The sequence below is a fragment of the Sceloporus undulatus genome, chromosome 1, assembly GCF_019175285.1.
Source record: "Sceloporus undulatus isolate JIND9_A2432 ecotype Alabama chromosome 1, SceUnd_v1.1, whole genome shotgun sequence".
In the NCBI taxonomy this organism is placed as follows: domain Eukaryota; kingdom Metazoa; phylum Chordata; class Lepidosauria; order Squamata; family Phrynosomatidae; genus Sceloporus; species Sceloporus undulatus.
In genome coordinates, this window is record NC_056522.1 from 313,994,064 (window position 1) to 314,015,994 (window position 21,931).

At 41.2% G+C, this 21,931-nt stretch overlaps 1 protein-coding gene across 1 annotated transcript in view; it reads left to right on the forward strand.

The window, feature by feature from the left end:
- Positions 1-21,931, forward strand: part of PLEKHD1 (pleckstrin homology and coiled-coil domain containing D1) — a 55,881-nt gene that overhangs the window by 27,374 nt on the left and 6,576 nt on the right. The window contains exons 3-10 of the mRNA XM_042445716.1: positions 2,002-2,091; positions 3,190-3,266; positions 9,941-10,032; positions 12,999-13,051; positions 13,916-14,010; positions 15,330-15,423; positions 18,916-19,094; positions 20,431-20,563. Of these exons, the coding sequence (XP_042301650.1) occupies positions 2,002-2,091; positions 3,190-3,266; positions 9,941-10,032; positions 12,999-13,051; positions 13,916-14,010; positions 15,330-15,423; positions 18,916-19,094; positions 20,431-20,563 (813 nt within the window). The remainder of the gene's footprint in view (positions 1-2,001; positions 2,092-3,189; positions 3,267-9,940; positions 10,033-12,998; positions 13,052-13,915; positions 14,011-15,329; positions 15,424-18,915; positions 19,095-20,430; positions 20,564-21,931) is intronic.

Here is a 21,931-nt window from a genome sequence, read left to right on the forward strand (position 1 = left end):
ACAGCTGATGGAAAAATAGAGAACAACAACTTAAGGAACATAGTGCAAAAACTCAACAGCTTTGGTAAAACCCATTCAGTCTGTTTCCTCACAATCCATGTTAGAAAAACTGGCCCAATAAAAACATTTCGACTGGTACTGAAAAGAAAACATTATTGCCTCCAGATCAGCCTTCCTGTGGGAAAATGCCATAACAGAAAAAGCCTATTAATCACTAGCTACCTAATACTAGTGGTAGAACTCAGATAAACTGACAAATGCCATGTTTTGAGTATGGGCATGCTATAGAAGTCAGTCCATTTACAAACCCAATTTAATTTATTAAAGTATTATATGGAAGTGACAGCCAATGTACCTGTTTCAGAACTGGGAACAGCATACATTGTCAGTATAACTGGTCCCAGTTGCTAGCTTAGCTGTTGAATTCTGCATTAACCAATGTTTTGGAGAAGTTTTCAGAGGCAGACTCCAAGACAATGTATTGCAGTAGCCTAGCCATCAAGTTACTAATATTTGGATAATGGAGGCAGAGAGAGGTTATGGCTTGTGCAACAGCTTGATCTAATAAAAGGAACTCCATCTGGACTTCCCTAGTCAGAAGAGGTTTCCTGAGATAAACTGTATCTTCAAACTATAACTTTCTTACAATTAAGTTTGTTTATTCTTTAAAAAGTATTTCACATACACTATCTTGGAAATTTGTCTGAATTAGAACAATATTATTGCCTTTGTAGTGACAGAACATACAAAAATTACCATTTTGGACTACACTTCCCAGGATTCCCCAGGTGGTCATGCTGACTGGAGAATGCTGGGAGTTTTAGTTCAAAGGAATACATTTTCCAAGCTCTCATTGCACAGGAGTGGTGATATTAATGACTGAAGTGAGACTTGAAGTGGAGCCTTTCTTGTTAAGTGCCTTCAAGTCAACCTCGACTCATGGCAACCATGTGGATGAAACATCTCCAAGATCCCTTGTCCTCAGCTACTTTGCTTAGGTCCTGCAGGCTCAGTCCCATAGCCTCCCTGATGGGGGTCTAAACATGTGGAGTGTGGCCTTCCTCTCTTTCTACTGACCTCTACCTTTTCCAGCATCATTGTCTTATCTAATGAATCATGGTTTATGGTGTGGGCAAAGTATGACAGTCTCACTTTAGTCATCCTGGCTTCCAGGGATAGTTTGGGTTTGATCTGTTCTAGAACAGATTTGTTGTCTTTCTGGCCATCCACGGTATCCTCAGCACTTTTCTCCTGGAACACATTTCAAATGAATTGATTCTCTTTCTATTAGCTTTCTGTTCAGTTCTCATATCCGTACATGGGAGTTTATCACACAGGAGGAATTTCTCTTAATTTTGAATGAAAAGAAAGTGGGGCCAGAATGCATTCATGTTAATTTGCTAGTTCAGAGAATGTACGTGAATTCGAATTGCGTTCGAATTGACTTCCCATTGCCCGAAAATAGTTTGCCATTGCCTGAAATTGCATGTGATCACCTCTCACGCAATAATGTGAAACCCCATGATTGCGTTCGGACTGACTTCCCATTTCCCAAAATTGTGTGCGGTAGTCTATCACGTAATAACGTTAAACCCCATGATTGCGTTCGGATTGCCATTGGATTATACTTCCAATTTCCCTTGGCTGATAATGTCCATGGGGATGGGATTGGATTATCCTCACTTTAGTGTTTACAGTTATATCTTTGCACTTTAGATTCGTGTCCAAATCTTTCATAGCTGCCTTTCTCAATGTTAGTCTTCTTCTGATTTCTTGACTGCAGTCTTTGTTCTGGTTAATATTTGATGTAAGGTATGGAAACTCTTTGGCTATTTCAATTTTCTCATTAAAATTCAAACTTATCCTCCATTTTATCAGTTTTGTTATGAATCAGAAGCTACTGTGATAGATGCATGTTGATTCTAACTTTTTCTCACTGTATGCTGTCACTATTCGGTGGTGATTGCTACCAACTAGTGTAAATCTTTGGTGTCTTTCCAGGGTGTCATACCTCTTGGAGGCTGTATTGTAGAAGCCAAGGATGAGCCCAATATGCCTTATGCCATGAAAATTTCACATGAAGATTTCCATGTAAAGTTAACCTTTTTCTTTTCACCTTAATGTCTTTTCCCATATTGCAATAAGCTGTTAACTGAACAAGCAAGGACATTCTGGGAGAAATATAGATCTTTAAGATAAATATGTAGCAGTGCCAGTTCCATTCTTTCTTTTTTCTCTGCCAGCATGCTTTTTCTTATTCACTCACAGCTCTGACCACAGATTTGTGTTTTCTGACATTACAGCTTCCTAAAAGGGAGGTAATAGTCAAGGTACCTCAACTTCCTAGGACTCTGAGACAGTTTCTAGATACACTCGTCCCCCGGGTTACGAAATTAATTCGTTCCGCCGCCATTTTCGTAACCCGGAAGTCTTTCGCAAGCCGAATTGCCATAGGCGCTAATGGGGAAAAGCCGCGATTCCGTGCAAAATGGCGCCGAAAAGCACCAAAACTTTTTTCGCAAGCCGGAAAAACCTTCGTAACCCGGAATTATTTTGTATTTTTTTTTCGTAACCCGGAAATTTCGTAACGCGGCGCATTCGTATCCCGGGGGACGAGTGTACTAGCTTAAACTGAGTTACCAGTCATACCCTGAGACTGCTGAAATATAGTTGTGTGAATCTGTAATCAAACTATACTTCCCAAGTTTCCTTTGGAAAAGCTTTACTAATTAGTGTAAAACAGAATATATGTATAAAGTGTTAGGATGTACTAGTATTAAAAATTTAATTTCTCAAATAATCCTGTTTGTCTCTGTTTTACACAAATTCAGTGGATGTTTCCTTTTGTGACTACTTTTGTAGTACAGCTAAAGAGCCCTGATGGTGCAGTGGTTAAATGCCTGTACTGCAGCCAGTTACTCACAAACCACAAGTTTGTGAGTTCAATACCAGCCAGGGGCTCTGGGTTGACTCAGCCTGGCATGCTTCCCAAACTGCTTAGGGAGTGCTTAACTGCATTGATAAGCAGTATAGGAATGTACTTGCTATTGCTAAAGCCACAGACAGTGCTGCTTTTTCAAATGCAAGAACAGATGAGGTATCTGCTGTTGTTTTTTCTTGATAGGGTGCAGTTACATATCTACATCAATTTTCCTCTTAGACATCTTTTTTAAAAATTTCTTTTATAAGGGGAACATCGTCCTAGCAGCAGAATCAGAATATGAACAAACCCAGTGGTTGGAGATGCTACAGGAATCTGGAAAAGTGTAAGTATGTGAGCAAGCTCCATTATGCTTGCCTTCATTTAAAGTAACTGTATAATGGAGCTGACATGACTTTTTGACTTCACAAGCATTTTGATTATTATTGACACTCCATGCTGGGGCTGCAGTGCAGTGGTAGAGCATATGCTTTGCATGTGTTATTTGTTTATTCAATAAAAAAGAAAAGGTCTGGTCTGGTCTTCAGTACTGTGATGTTGTTAAGTAGGACTTTCTAAAACTCTGGGGAGCTATGTTCAGCTGCCAGAGTAGATACTACTGTACTGGATGAGATCAGAGGTTTCCAAACTTTGGATTCCAAGATATTTTTGGACTACAGCTTCTTCATTGGTCATGCAGACTGGAGCTTCAGGGAGCAACATGTGGGAATCCAACATGCTGGTGTCACCATAGAGTAACAAGTGGGAAACCAAGGCTGGGAGCCACATTAATGAAAAGACCCAGAAGTTTATTGCATTGGGTTTAAAACGTTCCCCGGTGCATTCTAACATGCACGAGCGGGGCCATGCACGGAGCATGAAGGAACGCGATGGGGCCCTGAACGCCAGTTTATCGCACAGCAGAACACCACCTTTGCCAGCGGGCATACCCATCGAGTTCCAGAGGGCACCATTTCTGGGAACTGTTTCAAAGCATCTCCAGAAATGGTGCCCTCTGGAACTCAATGGGAACGCGATGGGAACACCCGGCGGCAAAGGCGGCGTTCTGCTGTGCGGTAAACTGGCGTTCTGGGCCCCATCGTGTTCCTGTCATGCTCCGTGCCAAAATCCTGCTTTTCCTAGGAAATGGAGTCAGACTGATTTACCAGCTAACCAGCAGTCATGCAAACAAGCCTGAATTCTGAGTACTTCCCTATGGCTCCTGCAATGTTTTATATCAGCAGTGGACAATCTGTGGGCCTTTAGATGTTGCATACCCTCTAGCTGTCCCAATTTGGTCAGGATTGTCCTGATTAATCCTCTGCTGTCCCCTTTTTATTAAACTGCCTTTAAAGTGTCTCAATTTCTCTTTCCTCCTCTCACTTTTTCCTTTTGTCCTCTCAGCTTACTTCAGTTGCTGCAAATAAGTTCAAAATAGAAACGTGATTTGCAAGGGGACTCAGCAAGGGGAGAGGAGAGAAGGGGGTACATCTTGCCCTTCCCAGTAGGCTCAGGCAAAAGCAAGTTGCTGCAACCTCTTCTTTTGTACTTTTTTCTCATTAATAATGTTTACATCTCAAACACATTCTGATGTTTCTTGGTCACATGTGTTCCAGTTTTCATCTATGAAATATTGGAGGATATGGTAGTTTTTGGACTGCAGTTCCCATGGTGCAGGATAGGCAATCTCTGGCCCTGGTGTAGTTTCCATATTTTATTTGTTTTTATTAAAACAAAAAAATAAAAATAAATAATAGATCTGTTTAGAAACATAGATTAGAAACAGTTTTAAAAACATTTAAAACATAAGCAAAGTCTTTTATGTTTCCTTTATGTTGGAGTGTAATGCTTCCTGTAAACATGTGCATTTAGGTTTTAATTTGTTTTTATTTTTATTAGTTCTTTGTAAGAGTGCTTTTATTGATAGTGTTTTTATAACTTTGAGATGTTTTGGTCAAAGACCATAAATAAACATATATACATAAGCAAAGTACATGTCACATAAGTGTTTGCCACTACACTCTGATCTCACCACCACCAGTATGTAACTGTGCATAAGTACTTGGGACTTGAACATTGTATTCCAAAAGTGCATCAGAAGAAGTGGATTGGGATCCATGAAAGCTCTTGTTAAAATAAATCTGTTCATTGTAAAGGTGTTGCTAGGCTCCTTCCACCCCTCTTTTTTATACTGAAACAAACATGGCTATTTTTTGGGGGGAGAGACCCTATTCACCTGTAATCCTAGGAACAGGTTGTTGTTTTTTATTCCTATTGCTTTCAGTGAGTTCCTGTTAGGAGTACCAAACACAGGTTTTAGGACTGCCCTGAGAGCAACTTCAGGGGAAGTTTGGATTGCAGTTCCCTCCACATCTCTCATTCAGTATAGCCAATTAGTGGGAGTAGTAGTCCCAAAAAGAATTTTTTCCAGCTTATGGCTACAGGTTGTATCCACTGTTGGTCTTGGCCTTTTCTCCATAGCGTAGTTCTAATAATGTGAGGAACTGCAGTCAACCCTCCACATTATTGGCTTTGACTTTGGTGGATTTGCTTATTGATTTGAGTAATACATTCTCTCTAGGAATCTCTGTTGACTCCATTGGTTGCAAGACTGGCAGGTTGGCAGTTCACAATGTGATGGGCAGAGCTGCCATCACTAGTCCCAGCTTCTGCCAACCTAGCAGTTTGAAAACATGCAAATGCAAGTAGATAAATAGGTACACTTCAGTGGGAAGGTAAACAGTGTTCAGTAAACAGTGTTCAGTAAACAGTGTTCATGCTGGCCACATGATCACAGAGTAGTCTCTGACAACACTGGCTCCTTAGTTTACTAACAGAGATGAGCACACCCCCCCCTACAATTGGACATGACTTGGCAACCTTGTCAATAGGGAATGCCTTTACCTTTAGGAATCTCTAGGTCATCCACTGTAATTCTGTCAGAAGCTGACCACAAAGTTGCAAGACCTAGAGATTCCTAGAGAAAACATTTCTCTAGGGATTTGTAGGTCCTCCAGCGCAATTCTATGGTCAATTTTCAGTGTATATTGACCACAGAGTTGCACTGAAGGACCTAGAGATTCCTAGATAAGTGTTCCCTCAGGTAAAAAAAAATAGTGGTGTTTCCCCCCCAATTTTTCCACTTTCATAAGGGTCCTGCTTCTCTTACCCCAGCAAATGTGAAGGGCCACAGTACTGCTCCTTCATCCTGCTGTACACCACAAACTCTTTCTAGCTCTTGAGAATTCAGGCAAAGCAAGGACTAGTGAGGGAGCTGGATGGAGTGGGCTCTCCCAAAACAGATGGAGAACTTTCAGTGCCCTGTAGGCCTAAACAGCTAAGCTGCTTAAATTTGGCTGTTTGCTTCATATCAACTGTTTATACCCAGCTATAAAGGATTTATTCCATTAGGGCTTACAGAAGCCATCAAGGCTTAGAGAAGACAATTAAAAACAGCTCTCTTCTCCTAAAGAGGTTTATTTTAGGTTAACTGTCTGTGTGTGGATACATGCTTGAGAAGGAATGTGACACTCAAGTGAAAATACGAGGATGGCAAATTTATTGATTATCCATCAAAATCCAGCCAGCTATGAGTCATGGCATCATAGCATCACCAACCAGACAGCAATCTGGTTTAGACACACTTCTGGGGGCATCTGGTCCACTAGGCAAAGTCAAATTGATATAGGAGAGAACATGCATTGGATTGTACTGCCAGTAGTGGCATGCTTGAGATCTCAGCTATACCATGTTGGCCAAGCACTATGACAAACAATGTATTTTTCAGTTAAGGCTTCCCCAGCCATTACGTTTGCCAACTGGGTCTGATGGGAGTTGTAGCCCAACAAATGTGGGGGGGCGCCAGGTTGCAGGAGATTGATTTAATCCAATCATGGACTCAAATGATCTGGAAGATAGTTGGTGACATCTGGTTAGGTCAAAGCTCTTTGACTTACCTTTCTCTTTCTCACAGACTCAAATTAACTGAGTTAATAGGTTGTCCTAAAACCTGCTAATCCCACTGAAATCACAATATTAGTCAGTATGTGGGGTTTTCTCAACATTGTTTTGTTTATTGTGAAATAAACACTTATAAAATATAAAGAGTCAAATTAGACATGGCTGGGAGAGCAGAGTCTAGATCATTTATCCTGCACTGACAATTTGTGGAATACAACCCAAAACTCAAATCTGAATCCTGATCTCAGCTGTGAGCCTTGAACTGAATAATTCAAGTTTTGGCCCATTGTTGCCTATTCAGCTCTGTCAAAGAACTCTGATAGACTTGCAGCATTCTATTTACCACTGGATTTAGACCTAAAGCCTTCCACATGTTTTGGAATTCAGCTCCCAGAATCCCCATGCAGCAATGATTATGGGAATTGTAGTCCAGGTAGAAGGCTAATTCTTCCCTACCCCAATTCTTGGGAGGACATGTCAGACCTAATCCTGCCTTTTATTTCTGTGGTCTCTGTAATTCAGCCCATGTGAGATGACTGATCCACTTGTTGCTTGGATGCTGTCCTTTCTTGTCCACTTCTTGGACTGCAACAGAATGACAGTTTGAGAATGGTATTTGTTTGGATTACAACTTCCAGAATCCCCCAGCCAGCATGGGCACCGGCTATGGTGACTAGAGAATTTTAGGAGCTGTAGTTCAAAACACAATACAAAAACTTTTCCATGCTCTGACAGAATTATCTCAGTCACTAGTGGCTGTTTCCACTCCATTACCTCTGGACCATGGCTTCCAGCCTTCCAACTACGGCCAGGACTGCTTACTTATAGGCCAACACTGGACTGTACTAGATTTCAAGTATTTGCAAACCTGCTTGCTCTGAGACTCTGCCATGTGCCATCCATGCATCAACACATAATCATTGAAGAGCACCTTTGATGCCCAGGAAAGTTTAAAATAGCTCGGAAGATTTGCTCCAGCAGTCATGCGGTTGCTTCATTAGGTGAGAAGCTGGGAGAACATGCTTGTGAAGGTCAAATAACATTTTTTTAAAATGTGGTTTCAGCAAAACGGTACCATGCACAGTGGCAATCTGCAGCAGAACTGTTCAGCAAAGAGATCCATCTCTTTTTAGTCAACTGTACCAAGAGACTTGTACAACTATTCAGTCTGCTCTCCAAGTGCTCTCTGTCTATCTTAAAGGCCTACACTTTCCTCCTCCTGCTTCTTTATTACAAAACCAGATTTGGACTGAGTAGTTCTTGAAGCAGAAATTCCTTGAAATTAAGGACTACCCCTGAAAAGTAGGATATATGGCCACCTGTAGGTTCAGCAGGCAGGTTTCACAACAAGAGAGTGCCTGTGAAGGATTGTGATGATGTGTAACTACTGGGGTGGGGAATTGCCCCAAAATAAGAATTCTACCCCACAATGAAATTTTCCCTCAGTCTCCAAATTTCTATTATTTCAGGGAATGAGACACTGAAAATTGTTCACACCTAGAACTGTTGTATTCACTGCATTCACATTCCCTTGTTAACTTTGCCTGCCCATTTTCTTTGGGTGCATAAACTGCACTTCCCAATGCTCATCTGAAGTTTTTAAATTATTGCAAAATTAAATGGAGGGGGGGGGCGTATTCTTATGTGGAGGTCCATGGCCTCATTTTTCACCTCTTGTGAACACATCAAATTTGCAGATGACACCAAATTAGGAGGAATAGCTAATACTCCAGAGGACAGAATCAAAATTCAAAATGACCTGAGTAGACTAGAAAGCTGGACCAAAGCTAACAAAATGAAATTCAACACAGAGAAATGTAAGGTGCTGCACTTATACTGTATAGGATGGGGGACACCTGGCTGAACGAGACTACATGTGAGTGAAAGGGATCTAGGAGTCCAAGTACACCACAAGTTGAACATGAGTCAACGGTGTGATGTGGCAGCTAAAAAGGCCAATGCAATTTTAGGCTGCATCAATAAAAGTATAGTGTCTAGATCAAGAGAAGTAATAGTGCCACTATATTCTGCTTTGGTCAGGCCCCACCTGGAATATTGTGTCCAGTTCTGGGCATCACAATTCAAAAAGGACATTGAGAAACTGGAGCGTGTCCAAAGAAGGGTGACTAAAATGGTGAAAAGTCTGGAAACCATGTCCTATGAGGAACAACTTAGGGAGCTGGGGATGTTTAGCCTGGAGAAAAGAAGTTTAAGAGGTGATATGATAGCCCTGTTTAAATATTTGAAGGGATGTCATATTGAGGAGGGAGCAAGCTTGTTTTCTGCTGTTCCAGAGAACAGGACCCGGAACAATGGATGCAAGCTACAGCAAAAGAGATTCCACCTCAACATTAGGAGGAACTTCCTGACAGTGAGGGCTGTTTGACAGTGGAACACACTCTTTCCTTGGAGTGTAGTGGAGTATCCTTCCTTGGAGATCTTTAAGCAGAGGCTGGATGGCCATCTGTCAAAGGGGATGCTTTGAAGGAGGGTTCCTGAATGGCAGGGGGTTGGACTGGATGGCCCTTGTGGTCTCTTCCAACTCTATAATTCTACGATTCTATGATCCCTGGTTTATGAGAAATATTCAGAGCTTTGAAATTGTACTTTTCCAGTGGCCATGCTGACAGAAAAATTATTGGAAATGTAAGCTGAAGAAAGTAACATTTCAGAGTTCTAGTGCTGGATGGGATTTATCGCTGGAGTTATAAGAGCCAGAAATTTCAGGTTTGGGGCCTTCTAAACTGAAAGAGAAAAATCAAAGGTGCACTGCTAATTATTTAACAGTGTTTTTAGTGCCCCTTTGCCCTTTGGAGAGAAATGAAGTCCCTGTTTCATGGAAATGTTGATAATTTATTTTCATGATATCTTACCTTTTATCTGTTTCTATTAATAATAGTGGAGCAGGCAACGTTGCAAACACTCATTGTTTCTCAGAGAACAATGATTTCTCTCACTTCACAGCTACAGAAGGAAGGAAATGTATAAAATCTGATGGAAGGATTTTTAAGGAGGGCATTATTGTTCTTTCATATGTTGACATACATGTTTGTTTTTCAGTACCTGGAGAAATGCTCAGTTGGGAGAAGCCATGATCGAGAGCCTGGAAGCTCAGGGACTCCAGCTGGCCAAGGAGAAACAGGAGTATTTAGGTTGGGACAAAGAAATTCTGAGTCTTTACTAATCAATTTTCTGTACCACTAACATTAGGGCAATTGCCATCTTTCAGCATTGCTGTATGAACATATTACACCAGTCATTACCCCATACCCGCTAACATATCACAGATAAAAACTGGGACATGTGTGGCTAAGCAACATCACAACATGTTCAAGATGGCAAAAGTTATTACTTAGGAAGAACACACAAGCCAGAAGACAGCAGCAGATTGCTTTTGCCTAACTTCACAGGGAAAGGCAAGATTCCACTCCTTCTTCTCCTCCTTCCCTGCTGAGTTAATTGAGTGCAAACTACTTCTGGACTTTGAACTCAGTTTCCAGCAACTACATAAGTTGGGGACAAAGGGAGAAAGTGGGAAGAGGAGAGAGAAACTGCAATATTTTTAAAGCATATGTAAAAATAAGGGAAAGATTTATTCAGAACTGTCCCTGACAAATCAAGACAATTAGAGGGTATTTTACTCCCTACCCCACTTAGCTCACTTCCAATTAATTTTCAGAAGAAATTCAAATTGTCGGTTTTAGCCTGTAAACTTTTCTGTAGCTTCAGACCTCAGTGCCTCATCAAACATTTCCTTCTGCATCAGGAGAGGGCAATTTTGGTGCACTGGAGGGAGTGGAAGGTTTTCTGGGGGACATAGGCTGCATCCGCACTGCAAAAACAATCTTTTTGACACTACTCTAATTGCCATGGCTCAATGCTATGGAATTCTAGGAACTGTAGCTCTGCTCTGGTGCCACAACAAACTACAATTCCTAGAATTCCATAGCATTGAGCCATGGCAGGTATCAAACTGGATTATTTTTGCTGTGTGATTGCAGCCATAGAGATTACAAAAAATGTCAAAAATGGGGAAAAGAAAAGCAAGTGCCCACCTCCTGCTTTCCAAAAGGTTATGTGTGTATTTCTCTCTGTGCATGTATTAATCTGTGCATGAAATGGAGGTAGGGATGCAAACTATTTAAAAATGAATCGCCGCACCTGAGGGCATTCAGAGCAGAGAGCTCGTTTCTCAGCAATTTTTTTCTCCAGCTACAGTTGGATTGAGAGGCACAATCTTTTTATCTATGTATCTTTCAAGACCTTACTTATAACTAATAACCTCAGTTCGTTCAGCATGTTCTAATAATAAGCTATTACAGCAGACAAAAATAGAGCAGAGTTGATGAGCATCTCAGGGATCCAGACAGTTCCTAGATTCAGAGATATTATTCTGTTTGTGACTGCAGCCTCCAGATTAATTTGAATGTGAAGAAGTGGAGAGGAAAATTATAAGAGAAAATGGTTGAGGGGGAGTCTATGGGTCCTTTCACAATAAATAATTATAGTACTATGATTCCACTTTATGGACTCATGGCAATATTCTATGGAAACCTGGGCTTTGAACTTTAGGGAGAGGTCTTCAGAAGACTCATCCAGAGACCTTTAGTGCATCATCAAACTCCATACTCTAGGATTTCATGAGTTGCAGCCATAATTACATAGTGTGCAGAGGGCTTATGACTTTTTGCACTTTTGCAAATGTTTCTCCCTCTGCCCTGCATTCTTTCCTACTTCTGGTCCTCTAACCTTGTGGTTGTTGTAGATGAATTTACAGATTATGCTCAGGTGTGGGAAACATTAAGCACTTTCCTTACCACTTGCTTGTTCATTGGGCAGATATTCACAAACCCATATTTGCACTGGAACTTCAAATGATGTCTGCTTTTTTTTCAAAATCACCCACATTTATTAACAAAATTATCACCTCTTAGAAAAGGGGTAGGAATCATGTGGTTCACCAAGTGCTCTTGGATTGCATCTCCCACCATTCCTCACCACTGGCTATGCTGACAAAGACTGATGTAATTACAACCCAACACTATCTGCAGGGGCACATGATTGTCACTGCTACCTTTAGTCATGGATTGGATTGTCTCTGCACCTTCCTTGTTGATCTTCCTCTGTCTATATATATATATATATATATATATATATATATATTCCCCTTCGCATCTGTTAATGTAAGTCACCTAAACACCCTAAAGGTACTAGATCCTGTCTGATCTCTGTAGCTAAGCAGGGTCAGCCCTTGTTGGTACTTAGATGGGAGACCGCCAATGAATACCAGGAATTGTAGGTTCTATTTCAGAGGAAGGAACTGGCAAAACCAATTCTGAGTATTCCTTTGAAATCCATAAGGTCATCATAGGTCAACAGGCTACCTAAAGGTACATGCACAGACACATTTGTTAAGTTTGATGGATCTAATGAGAAGTTATAAAATTTAGCATGGTGATGAGGGAAAACCAATCAATAGTAGCCATTTATAATATTTTTTTCCCTGACAACTGATTAAAGGGAAGAACACCATCAAATTGCCAATCTAGATAGCTTTAAGAAAGCTGTTAAAACAGATATGTTTCGGCAGGCCTTCCCAGAATAAACTACTCGGCCATGTAACGACCCCACACACATATGTGATGACTCTGCCCACCACGATTGTTTTAATTGTTTATGTGATTTTAATCTTAAGCTGTTTAATTCTTTTTAGGGGGGTAATATCTTTTTTATATTGTTGTATTCTTTTAATATTGTAAGCCGCTTTGATTGTTTTAACAAAAAGCGGGATAGAAATAAAAGTTTTATATTATTATTTATCTTATTTACTTAAAACAGCCTTCCCCTACTGGATGGCCTCCACTTGTATCTGACTTCAACTCCCATCTTCCCTAGCAAACGTGACAAAAGGTCAAGGATGGTGGGAAACATCTGAAGTACACCAGGTTGGGGAAGTCTGCGTTAAAACAGTCTCATAACTGCAGTCTCTCAGATCAACATGCAGCTCAATATAAGAAGCAATGGTACATTTATCACAGTCGATTGCATTCTGGGTCTAGTGAATTTCTGTGAAGCTTTCTGCTATTGACTGCTATAATTTCTGTCTGTGTGTTTGCAGATAAACTTATGGAAGAGACAGAGGAGCTGTGTCTGCAGAGGGAGCAGAAAGAGGTTTGTTAACATCATTTCCATTCTTTTGTTATATTCAGTATGGCAAGACTTTCACAGAACACCATGGAATTGAATGGTATTTGCTACCCAAATCCCACTCACAGAGGGCTGAGATGCAACCTGTTTCTTTCCAAATGTGTTTGATTTACTATTACCATCTTCACTGACGGTGCTGGCCTGGAGATGATGGGAGTTGTAGATCAGTAGTGCTAGAAGGATCTGTACAAATTTCCCCAATACCCAACTCCCTCATATGTTCCAGAAGGATACCATGGTCTATGGTATCGAAAGCTTGAGATGTCCAAGAGCACCAACAGGGGAAAGAGAGAAGGAGGAGGAAAATAATATAGATGTTGACTCATGGCTGATCACTGAAGCTTCATCCGCACTGCAGAAATAATGCAGTTTGACATCATTTTAACTGCTATGGTGCAATGCAATGGAATACCTAGATTTGTAGTTTTGTGAGATATTTAGCCTTCTCTGTCAGAGAGCTCTGGTGCCATAACAAACTACAAATCCCAGGATTCCATGGCTTTGAGCAATAGCAGTTAAAGTGGTGAAAACTATATTCCAGTATTTCTGCAGTGCAAATGAGGTCTGAGTTGTTTATTTTGTGCTATTTATAGACATACCCAGCAACGGTGTGGTTGGCTTTGACTTCCTTACATCTGCATATATACACTTTGTTCATAGACTGCATTCATTGCATGGAGATGTTCATGTGAGTTTTGTGTTGCATTCCATATGGAAAGGCTTTCTGTGGAGGAATCTCTATTGGGTGAATAAATCCTGAAAGAAGTGTCAGCTGGAGACATAAACTCTGTAGCCCTTTGGATTCCACCTGCCTTTTCTTCTTTTAAGGCTTTGGAACGTCTCAACCAAGTCTTGGAAGCAGAGAAGCAGCAATTTGAGGAAGTGGTGCAAGATCTGCGGGTGGAACAAGAGCAGATTAAACGGTAATGTATCTTTGCTGTGAAGAATCCTTCTCCCCTCTTTCCGCAAAAAAACCCTAAGTCGTTCTATTGTCACCCTAGGATAGATTTCATGGGATCCCTCACTTTGTAAGCTTTCACTTAAAGTCCTTGCCATGGAACCAGGCTTGTACTCATAAAAGTTCTAGTGCTAGAAGGGACTGTACAAATTCCTACCAATTCCTTTTTTCCTGAGCATGGAAAAATGTTTTTGGTGTTTTTGTTTGTTTGTTTTTGTACCACAGCTGTCAGCCCCCTCCATGTTGGCTGGGGTTCCTGACAGATAAGTCCAAAAGACCTGCTTTTCCATGGACCCTTTAATGGTTATTGGTCATTATGGACAGCAGCAAGTCTCTGACTACCAGGTTATCAGGAGTGGCCTTTCCCAGTCTTCATCTTTAAGTTGTAGGGACCAGTCAGTGTGTAGCAACAGAGATGCAAAGTGAGGGCATTCCTCTCCAAAATAAGAATTCTGTCCCTGCCCCCCAAATTTTCCTTAGTCCCAAAATTTTTAGCATTGTGGAGAATGTGATACTGAAAACTTCACATCTAGATGTCTTATGTTTGGTATGTTTGCATTCCCTTGGTTAATTTTGTCTACCTCCTTTGTACTAACTAGTATTCCCAAGTGTTCAATTGAAGTTTTGTGTTATTGCAATGCTAGAAATTTTGGAACAAAAGGAACATTTCATGATGCAGGACAGGACAAATTTTTATTTGTGGGACACTGCTCCCCCAGAACTATATCCATGGAACCAATGTGTGTGCTGATGTCTGCTATCTTTATTCTGATAACAGTCATGCATAATACACCACTTGTTGCAGGGATATTCTGTAGGGAGGCTGAGCTCTTGAACATACCCTAAGGGTAGATCTAAATACTGTAAAGACACCAGATCCCATCTGATTTTGGTCAGCCCTGATTAGTATTTGAACGGGAGACTGCCAGTGAAAACTAGATACTGTAGGCTATATTTCAAAGAAAGGAACTGACAAAACCATCTCTGAGGATTCCTTGCCTGAGAAAACCCTATGAAATTCATGAGGGTCTCCATAAGTCGACAGGTGACTTGAACGCACATACACAGAGACATATAATACAGAAATTCCTATAGCCAGAGTTTTCCTTAACATGGAGATGCAGAGGTAGAAACAAACACATCTTCTGCATTTTTAGATGTTGTATAGGTGTTTCAGGCACGGGGGCTTTCCTGGAGAGAAAGTAAACCTAATACTAATAACCAATACTACTGTATAACAAAGTTTTAGGGGCCTGAAACAATTTCTTCATGTTTCTTTCACAGGGAGCTGGAAATGACAGCCCGGTCTCTCAGAGGAGTGGAGGAGGAAAAGAAAGGGCTCCGAAGTCTGACAGAAACATTGCAAAAATCATTGGAAGTAAGTAGGTACCTGATTTTGCTCTTGATAATAACATTTAGTAATTGATCTTCTTGGAAATGTTAATAAGAATAAGTGCAATCTCAAAATCTTTCAGCATGCCGTGCTCCTGTTCAGAGGGTCAGTCAGCCAGCCTTTTCCTCTTCTATAATATTTCATTCCATCAACAGTATCAGATGAACCATATTCTGTACCCACTGAGTTTGCTTAGTCCACATTAGACTGTTTTTGAATCTTTTTCCTTAGATTTTTTTACTAATTTTTATTTTAGTAAAACGAGGGTAGGATGTTGCAGTAAATCTTGGGGTTCCCTTAAGCCAATGTGTATTTATGATAGTATTTTGGTTGCACAATAATTGGCACTTGGAGAATTAATTTTCTTTTAGTACATCTGTAGGATTAGCTCTTACATATAGCATGCAAATGGAGACCTGTACAAATGAAGGATGCAAAAATTTTCCACTGTAGCCATTCCGTTGTTGGGGAGCTGGACTGCAGTTCCCAGAGATCTTCACCACTGCCAGGACTGACAGGATCTGTAGTCCACCATCTGGAGAGCCACAAGCCCTCACTCAGAGGGAGAGTTGTGGCAATGTGTTAGCATTCCTATTGTTTGTAATGTGTATGTTCAGGATTATTATTCACAATCTCGCACTTATCATTGTTTATAAACAAGTTTACTGACTGGAAGTGTTCTGAAAATTGCCAGCTTTCTAGCTGGGCTAGTTTGCCCTTCACAGTTTTAGATGAATGATCAAAGTTTTTGCCATCACTGAATATCTCCATATTAAAGAAAGGATTGCTTGCTTTTGTTACTTTAGGCTCATTGGCCCTGTGGGGCAGTGGCGGGGGGGGGGGGGGTTGACAATTTGGTATTTTAATTGCCATTCTTGAAAATATGTTTTCAAAACTGTTGCTCTTCTTTGCATTTCTGTATAGAAAACATTTCATGTATGGTATCCTCTCATATTCAGGGGTAGCTATGTTGACCATGTAGCAAAATAAAACAAAATCCAAAATCCACAGCAGAATGATGCCTTTATTGGCTAGTCAAAATGAACAAATTCCATCATGTAAATTTTCAAAGCTTCATTGGCTTCTTCATCAAGCAGAAATTGTTTTAAAAAGAATATGTCATGTCCTCTCAAATGCTGTCAGCACTAGCAAGGTACATATGTGTGTAACTGTTAAAATACAGGAAAGTGGGACCACAGAAGTGAAATCCAGGAGCCACTTGTGTCCTGTGGGGCTACAAAAGTGGAATCAAAGGGCCTCCTGCAGACCACACTATGGCCCTCTTTGGTTTAAAAGTTGCATGGCAGATGGAAATTAAACAGGGAAACCTTCTCCCCAATAAGATGATGAAAAGCTAAATTTCTGCCTGGGAAATGTGGCAATCTCAGTTTACATACCACTGTAAGCAAATTGTTGGCTTTGAAATCATAGAATCATAGAATCATAGAATCATAGAATCATAGAGTTGGAAGAGACCACTAGGGCCATCCAGTCCAACCCCCTGCCATGCAGGAAATCCAAATCAAAGCATCCCTGACAGATGGCCATCCAGCCTCTGTTTAAAGACCTCCAAGGAAGGAGACTCTATCACCCTCCGAGGGAGTGCATTCCACTGTCGAACAGCCCTAACTGTCAGGAAGTTCCTCCTAATATACAGGTGGAATCTCTTTTCCTGCAGCTTGCATCCATTGTTCCGGGTCCTGTTCTCTGGAGCAGCAGAAAACAAGCTTGCACCCTCTTCAATATGACCTCCCTTCAAATATTTAAACAGGGCGATCATATCACCTCTTAACCTCCTTTTCTCCAGGCTAAACATCCCCAGCTCCCTAAGTCGTTCCTCATAGGGCATGGTTTCCAGACCTTTCACCATTTTTGTCGCCCTCCTTTGGACACGCTCCAGTTTCTCAATGTCCTTTCTGAACTGTGGCGCCCAGAACTGGACACAATATTCAAGGTGGGGCCTGACCAGAGCAGAATACAGTGGCACTATTACTTCTCTTGATCTAGACACTATACTTCTATTGATGCAGCCTAAAATAGCATTGGCCTTTTTAGCTGCCGCATCACACTGTTCACTCATGTTCAACTTGTGGTCTACTTGGACTCCTAGATCCCTTTCACACGTAGTTTCATTCAGCCAGGTGTCACCCATCCTATATCTGTGCATTTTATTTTTCCGCCCTAAGTGCAATACCTTACATTTCTCCGTGTTGAATTTCATTTTGTTAGCTTTGGCCCAGCTTTCTAGTCTATTCAGGTCATTTTGAATCTTGATCCTGTCCTCTGGGGTATTAGCTATTCCCCCTAATTTGGTATCATCTGCAAATTTGATAAGTATGCTTCCAATTCTGTCATCCAGGTCATTGATAAAGATGTTGAATAGCACTGGGCCCAGGACAGAGCTCTGTGGGACCCCACTGGTCACTTTTCCCCAGGATGAAAAGGAGCCATTGTGGAGCACCCTTTGGGTTCGGCCGGTCAACCAATTACAGATCCATTTAACAGTTCCTTTGTCTAGCCCACATTTTACAAGCTTGTTTGCAAGAATGTCATGGGGAACTTTGTCAAAGGCCTTACTGAAATCAAGATATACTATATCCACAGCATTCCCTTCATCTACCAAGCTGGTAATTTTATCAAAGAAAGAGATTAGGTTTGTCTGGCATGACTTGTTTCTCTGAAACCCATGTTGAGTTTTTGTGATTATGGCATTGCCTTCTAGATGTTCACAGACTCTCTGTTTAATGATCTGCTCCAGAATCTTTCCTAGTACTGATGTCAGACTAACTGGACGATAATTGTTGGGATCCTCTTTTCCCCCCTTTTTGAAGATGGGGACAACGTTTGCCCTCCGCCAGTCTGCTGGGATCTCTCCTGTTTTCCAGGAGTTTTCAAAGATTATTGCCAATGGCTCCGATATTACATTTGCCAGTTCTTTTAATACCCTTGGATGGAGTTCATCTGGTCCCAGAGACTTAAATTCATTTAGATTAATAAGGTATTCCTCTACTATCTCTTTACTTATTCTGTACTGAAATGCCCCTATCCTGTCCTCTGCTCCATTATCCTCAGGTTGAGCACCCTTTGCCTTTTCTGAGAAGACTGAGGCAAAGAAGGTGTTGAGTAATTCTGCCTTTTCTCTGTCTTCTGTTAGCATTTTGCCATCTTCTCCACGCAGTGGCCCTACCGTTTCCTTCTTCTTCCTTTTGCTGCGGACATATCCAAAAAAGCCCTTTTTGTTGTTCTTAACCTCTCTAGCAAGCCTGAGTTCATTCTGTGCTTTAGCTTTTCTGACTTTACCCCTACAAATGCCTGCTATTTCTTTGAATCCTTTTTTGTGATTTCCCCCTTTTTCCATTTCTTATACATGTTTATAAAATGTTTTAAAGAGTAACCAATCCAGGAAGGATGAGACATGGGAAGTAGAGAAAGGTGGGGGAAATGGCTACTGTTTAATCTGTTTGTGTGGGCTCTAAGGAACTCTCCCTGGAAAAACAGCGAACTCTGGAAATGCTGGAAGAGAATGAAAATCAGGTGCCACCCCCAACTAGCCCGAGTGAGCAACCTGATGCTACAGGGGGTCTGCACAGCAGCTTGCACCACATTGAAGAAAAAATGCACCAGCTGCTGGAGGAGAAGCTCTTGGCAGAGAAAAGGTGAGGAAGCAAGAGAGGTTAATGTGCTCTGGACAGGGTTGCCAAGTTATTGCAACTGGGACCTTGCTCTGCACCTCTGAATTTTCTGCAGATGCATGACCTTAGATCAAGGGCCCATTCATGCTACTTAATTATAGTGCTATTATGCTACATTTAATTGCCATAGCTCTGCAATTTTATTATCTTTTGGGGAGGGTTTGGGCCATCCTAAGCCTAGGGGAGGCCTTTTTTGAGAATAGGAACGCGACTTCCAGGTCACGCCAGTTGCAAAAAGGGCTTAAAATGTCTTGGGAGTACCAAAATTATGGGGGAAATGCCCCTTATGCCCTGGGGGGGGGGGGACAAAGGGTTTTCAGGGTTGTGGCAGGGTTGTGGCAATATATATTCAAACCCTTTGTGCCCCCCCAAAGGTCATAAGGGGCTTTCAATACCCAATTTGGCAGGGATGGTACCAGTTAATCCCCTGCTGTCCCAAATTTTCAGCTGCTTTTAAAATGTCCTGCTTTTTTCTCCCTGATCTTTCTTCTTTAATCCTCTGCTTACTTCAGTTGCTGCAAACTTTCAATGCATATGTAGTTTGCACTCAATTTACTCAGGAGGAGGGAGAGGAGAGGAGGAACTGTCTTACCCTTCCCAATAGCCTCAGTTGTCCCCCCACGCCAACTCCCCTTGTTAATTCACTACTGTACATAAATTCTAAGTTTCTTTGCTTAAAGTAGTAATTTTCCATGTTCTTCCTCATTAAAAGCTTTTGTCCCACGCTGTATTCACTGTGCTCTGATGATCCTCAGCCATATGTGTTTTCATCTGTGAAATGTTTGAAGCTATATAATTGCCAGCATGGTGCAGTGGTTTGTTGGACTATGGACTTTATCATATGGGAAAATTGGGGGTTTAAACTGATTATCCTGTGAAAATCATGTGATCGTGATTAAAATTTTTCACATGATGTCACCATGAAAGCATCATTATCCCAGGAATAACCAGGAACAAATCATTCACAGGAAATCCCGTGAATGATTTGTTGCTGGTTATTCCCTGGATAATGATGCTTTAATGTGTGTGAAAATCTTAATCATGATTGCACAATTTTCATGGGATAATCACTGTTTAAACCCCCAAATTTCCCCCCAATTTCCCCCTGTGTGATGAAGTCCTGTGACTCTGAAGACCTGGGTTTGATTCCCTATTCAGCCATGGAAACCCGCTGGGTGACCTTTGGGAGTCACACACTCAGCTTCAGAAAACCCAATGATAGAAAGTCACCATAAGTAGGAAATGGAGAAAGTGGTATAGGCTGAAGACAATTCATCTCTTTTCCTATATTGATTGACAGAATGAAGGAGAATGAAGAACGTTCCCGAGCTCTAGAGGAAGAGCGAGAATTCTATTCTTCCCAATCACAGGCCTTGCAGAACTCACTCTCCGAACTGACAGCTGAGAAGCAGAAGACTGAGAGGGACCTCAAGGTAATGGTTGTAAAAAATTGGATACCAAATTGTTCTCCATATGGAGTTTGGAAAACATCCTTTTTTGACTACCACTCCCTTCCTCTCCATCCCTAGTAACTTTTCTAAACTCTCATCTCAGCTTTCTTTTCCCTGCTACTTCTTTCCTAAGACCTGGACATATATTCTACATTTTTAAATTATATAATCATTTGTACAGAAAAAAATTCACAACAACAGTAATAGAATTAGGAAGTAATATCATCCAGGGAGGAGGAATAAGTTTGGTTAGCCTCCAAACGTTAGAAGGGTATTTTTTTCTTTCCTCAGAGATGTCACACACTTCGCCTTGCTTTGCTGTTCCACTGATTGTAATGAAAATGTGTGACTGAATTTAATATGTTAATTCCACTTAATTGCATATTACTCCAATTATTCAATAATAAAACTAGGTAAACTAGTCTATTTCCCCATTGGGGGACCTGCAAGGCAATCTAAATGACTAAACATAGGACCTTATCACACTGAAGTTATTGGAGCTAAGATCAGGGGTGAGTGCAGGTAGAATGATGCAGATTGACGTTATAATGTGACTGTTTTATTACACCTGGTTGCCCTTCTGTTGGCCTTCCAAACTGAGGGGGAATCGAATCCAAGGCAAGTCACGTGATGCGGATTCAGGGACAGCGGAGTGAGTGCAAATTGTATTTCCACACCGGTGCATACCATGGGGGATTCAACTATTTGAATTGGGACCCTTGCACATGCTCAGTGGGGCCCTGAAGGCATCCTGAACCTTTGCACTTCCGGGGTGAAGAAGGGAGCCTGACTCCACTTTCACGGGAATGACAGCTATTTCCCCTCCACTTTCTCGGGAATGACAGCTGCACCTTTCTTCCTCCCTTCTATTTTCCCATCCCTGGCAGCCAAATTCAAAGGGTCCTCCGTGTCAGAGCCCTGATCCATTTCATCCACATCTACATCTACATCTATTCTCCTGTCATTCTCCTCATCTACATCTCTCCTTCCCTTTGTAGCAGTTGCCTTCTCTTAGGTTGCATCCACACTGGGGAAATAATCCACTTTAATGCCAGTTTAACGATCCTGGCTCAGTGCTATGAAATTCTGGGAACTGCAGTGTCCTGAGACATTGAGCCTTCTCTGCCAGAGAGCTCTGGTGCCTCAGCAAACTAACAACTTAAATTATTATTATTATTATTATTATTATTATTATTATTATTATTATTATAAAATAATAAATTATTATTATTATTATTTTAAAAATAAAGTATTATTATTATGGGAGCTGGAGTTTGTTGGGGGTCCTTGGCTCGAGGCTATTGAATTGTGGGAGTTCCATCTCTCCCTCCAGCCTTCTTAATAATAATT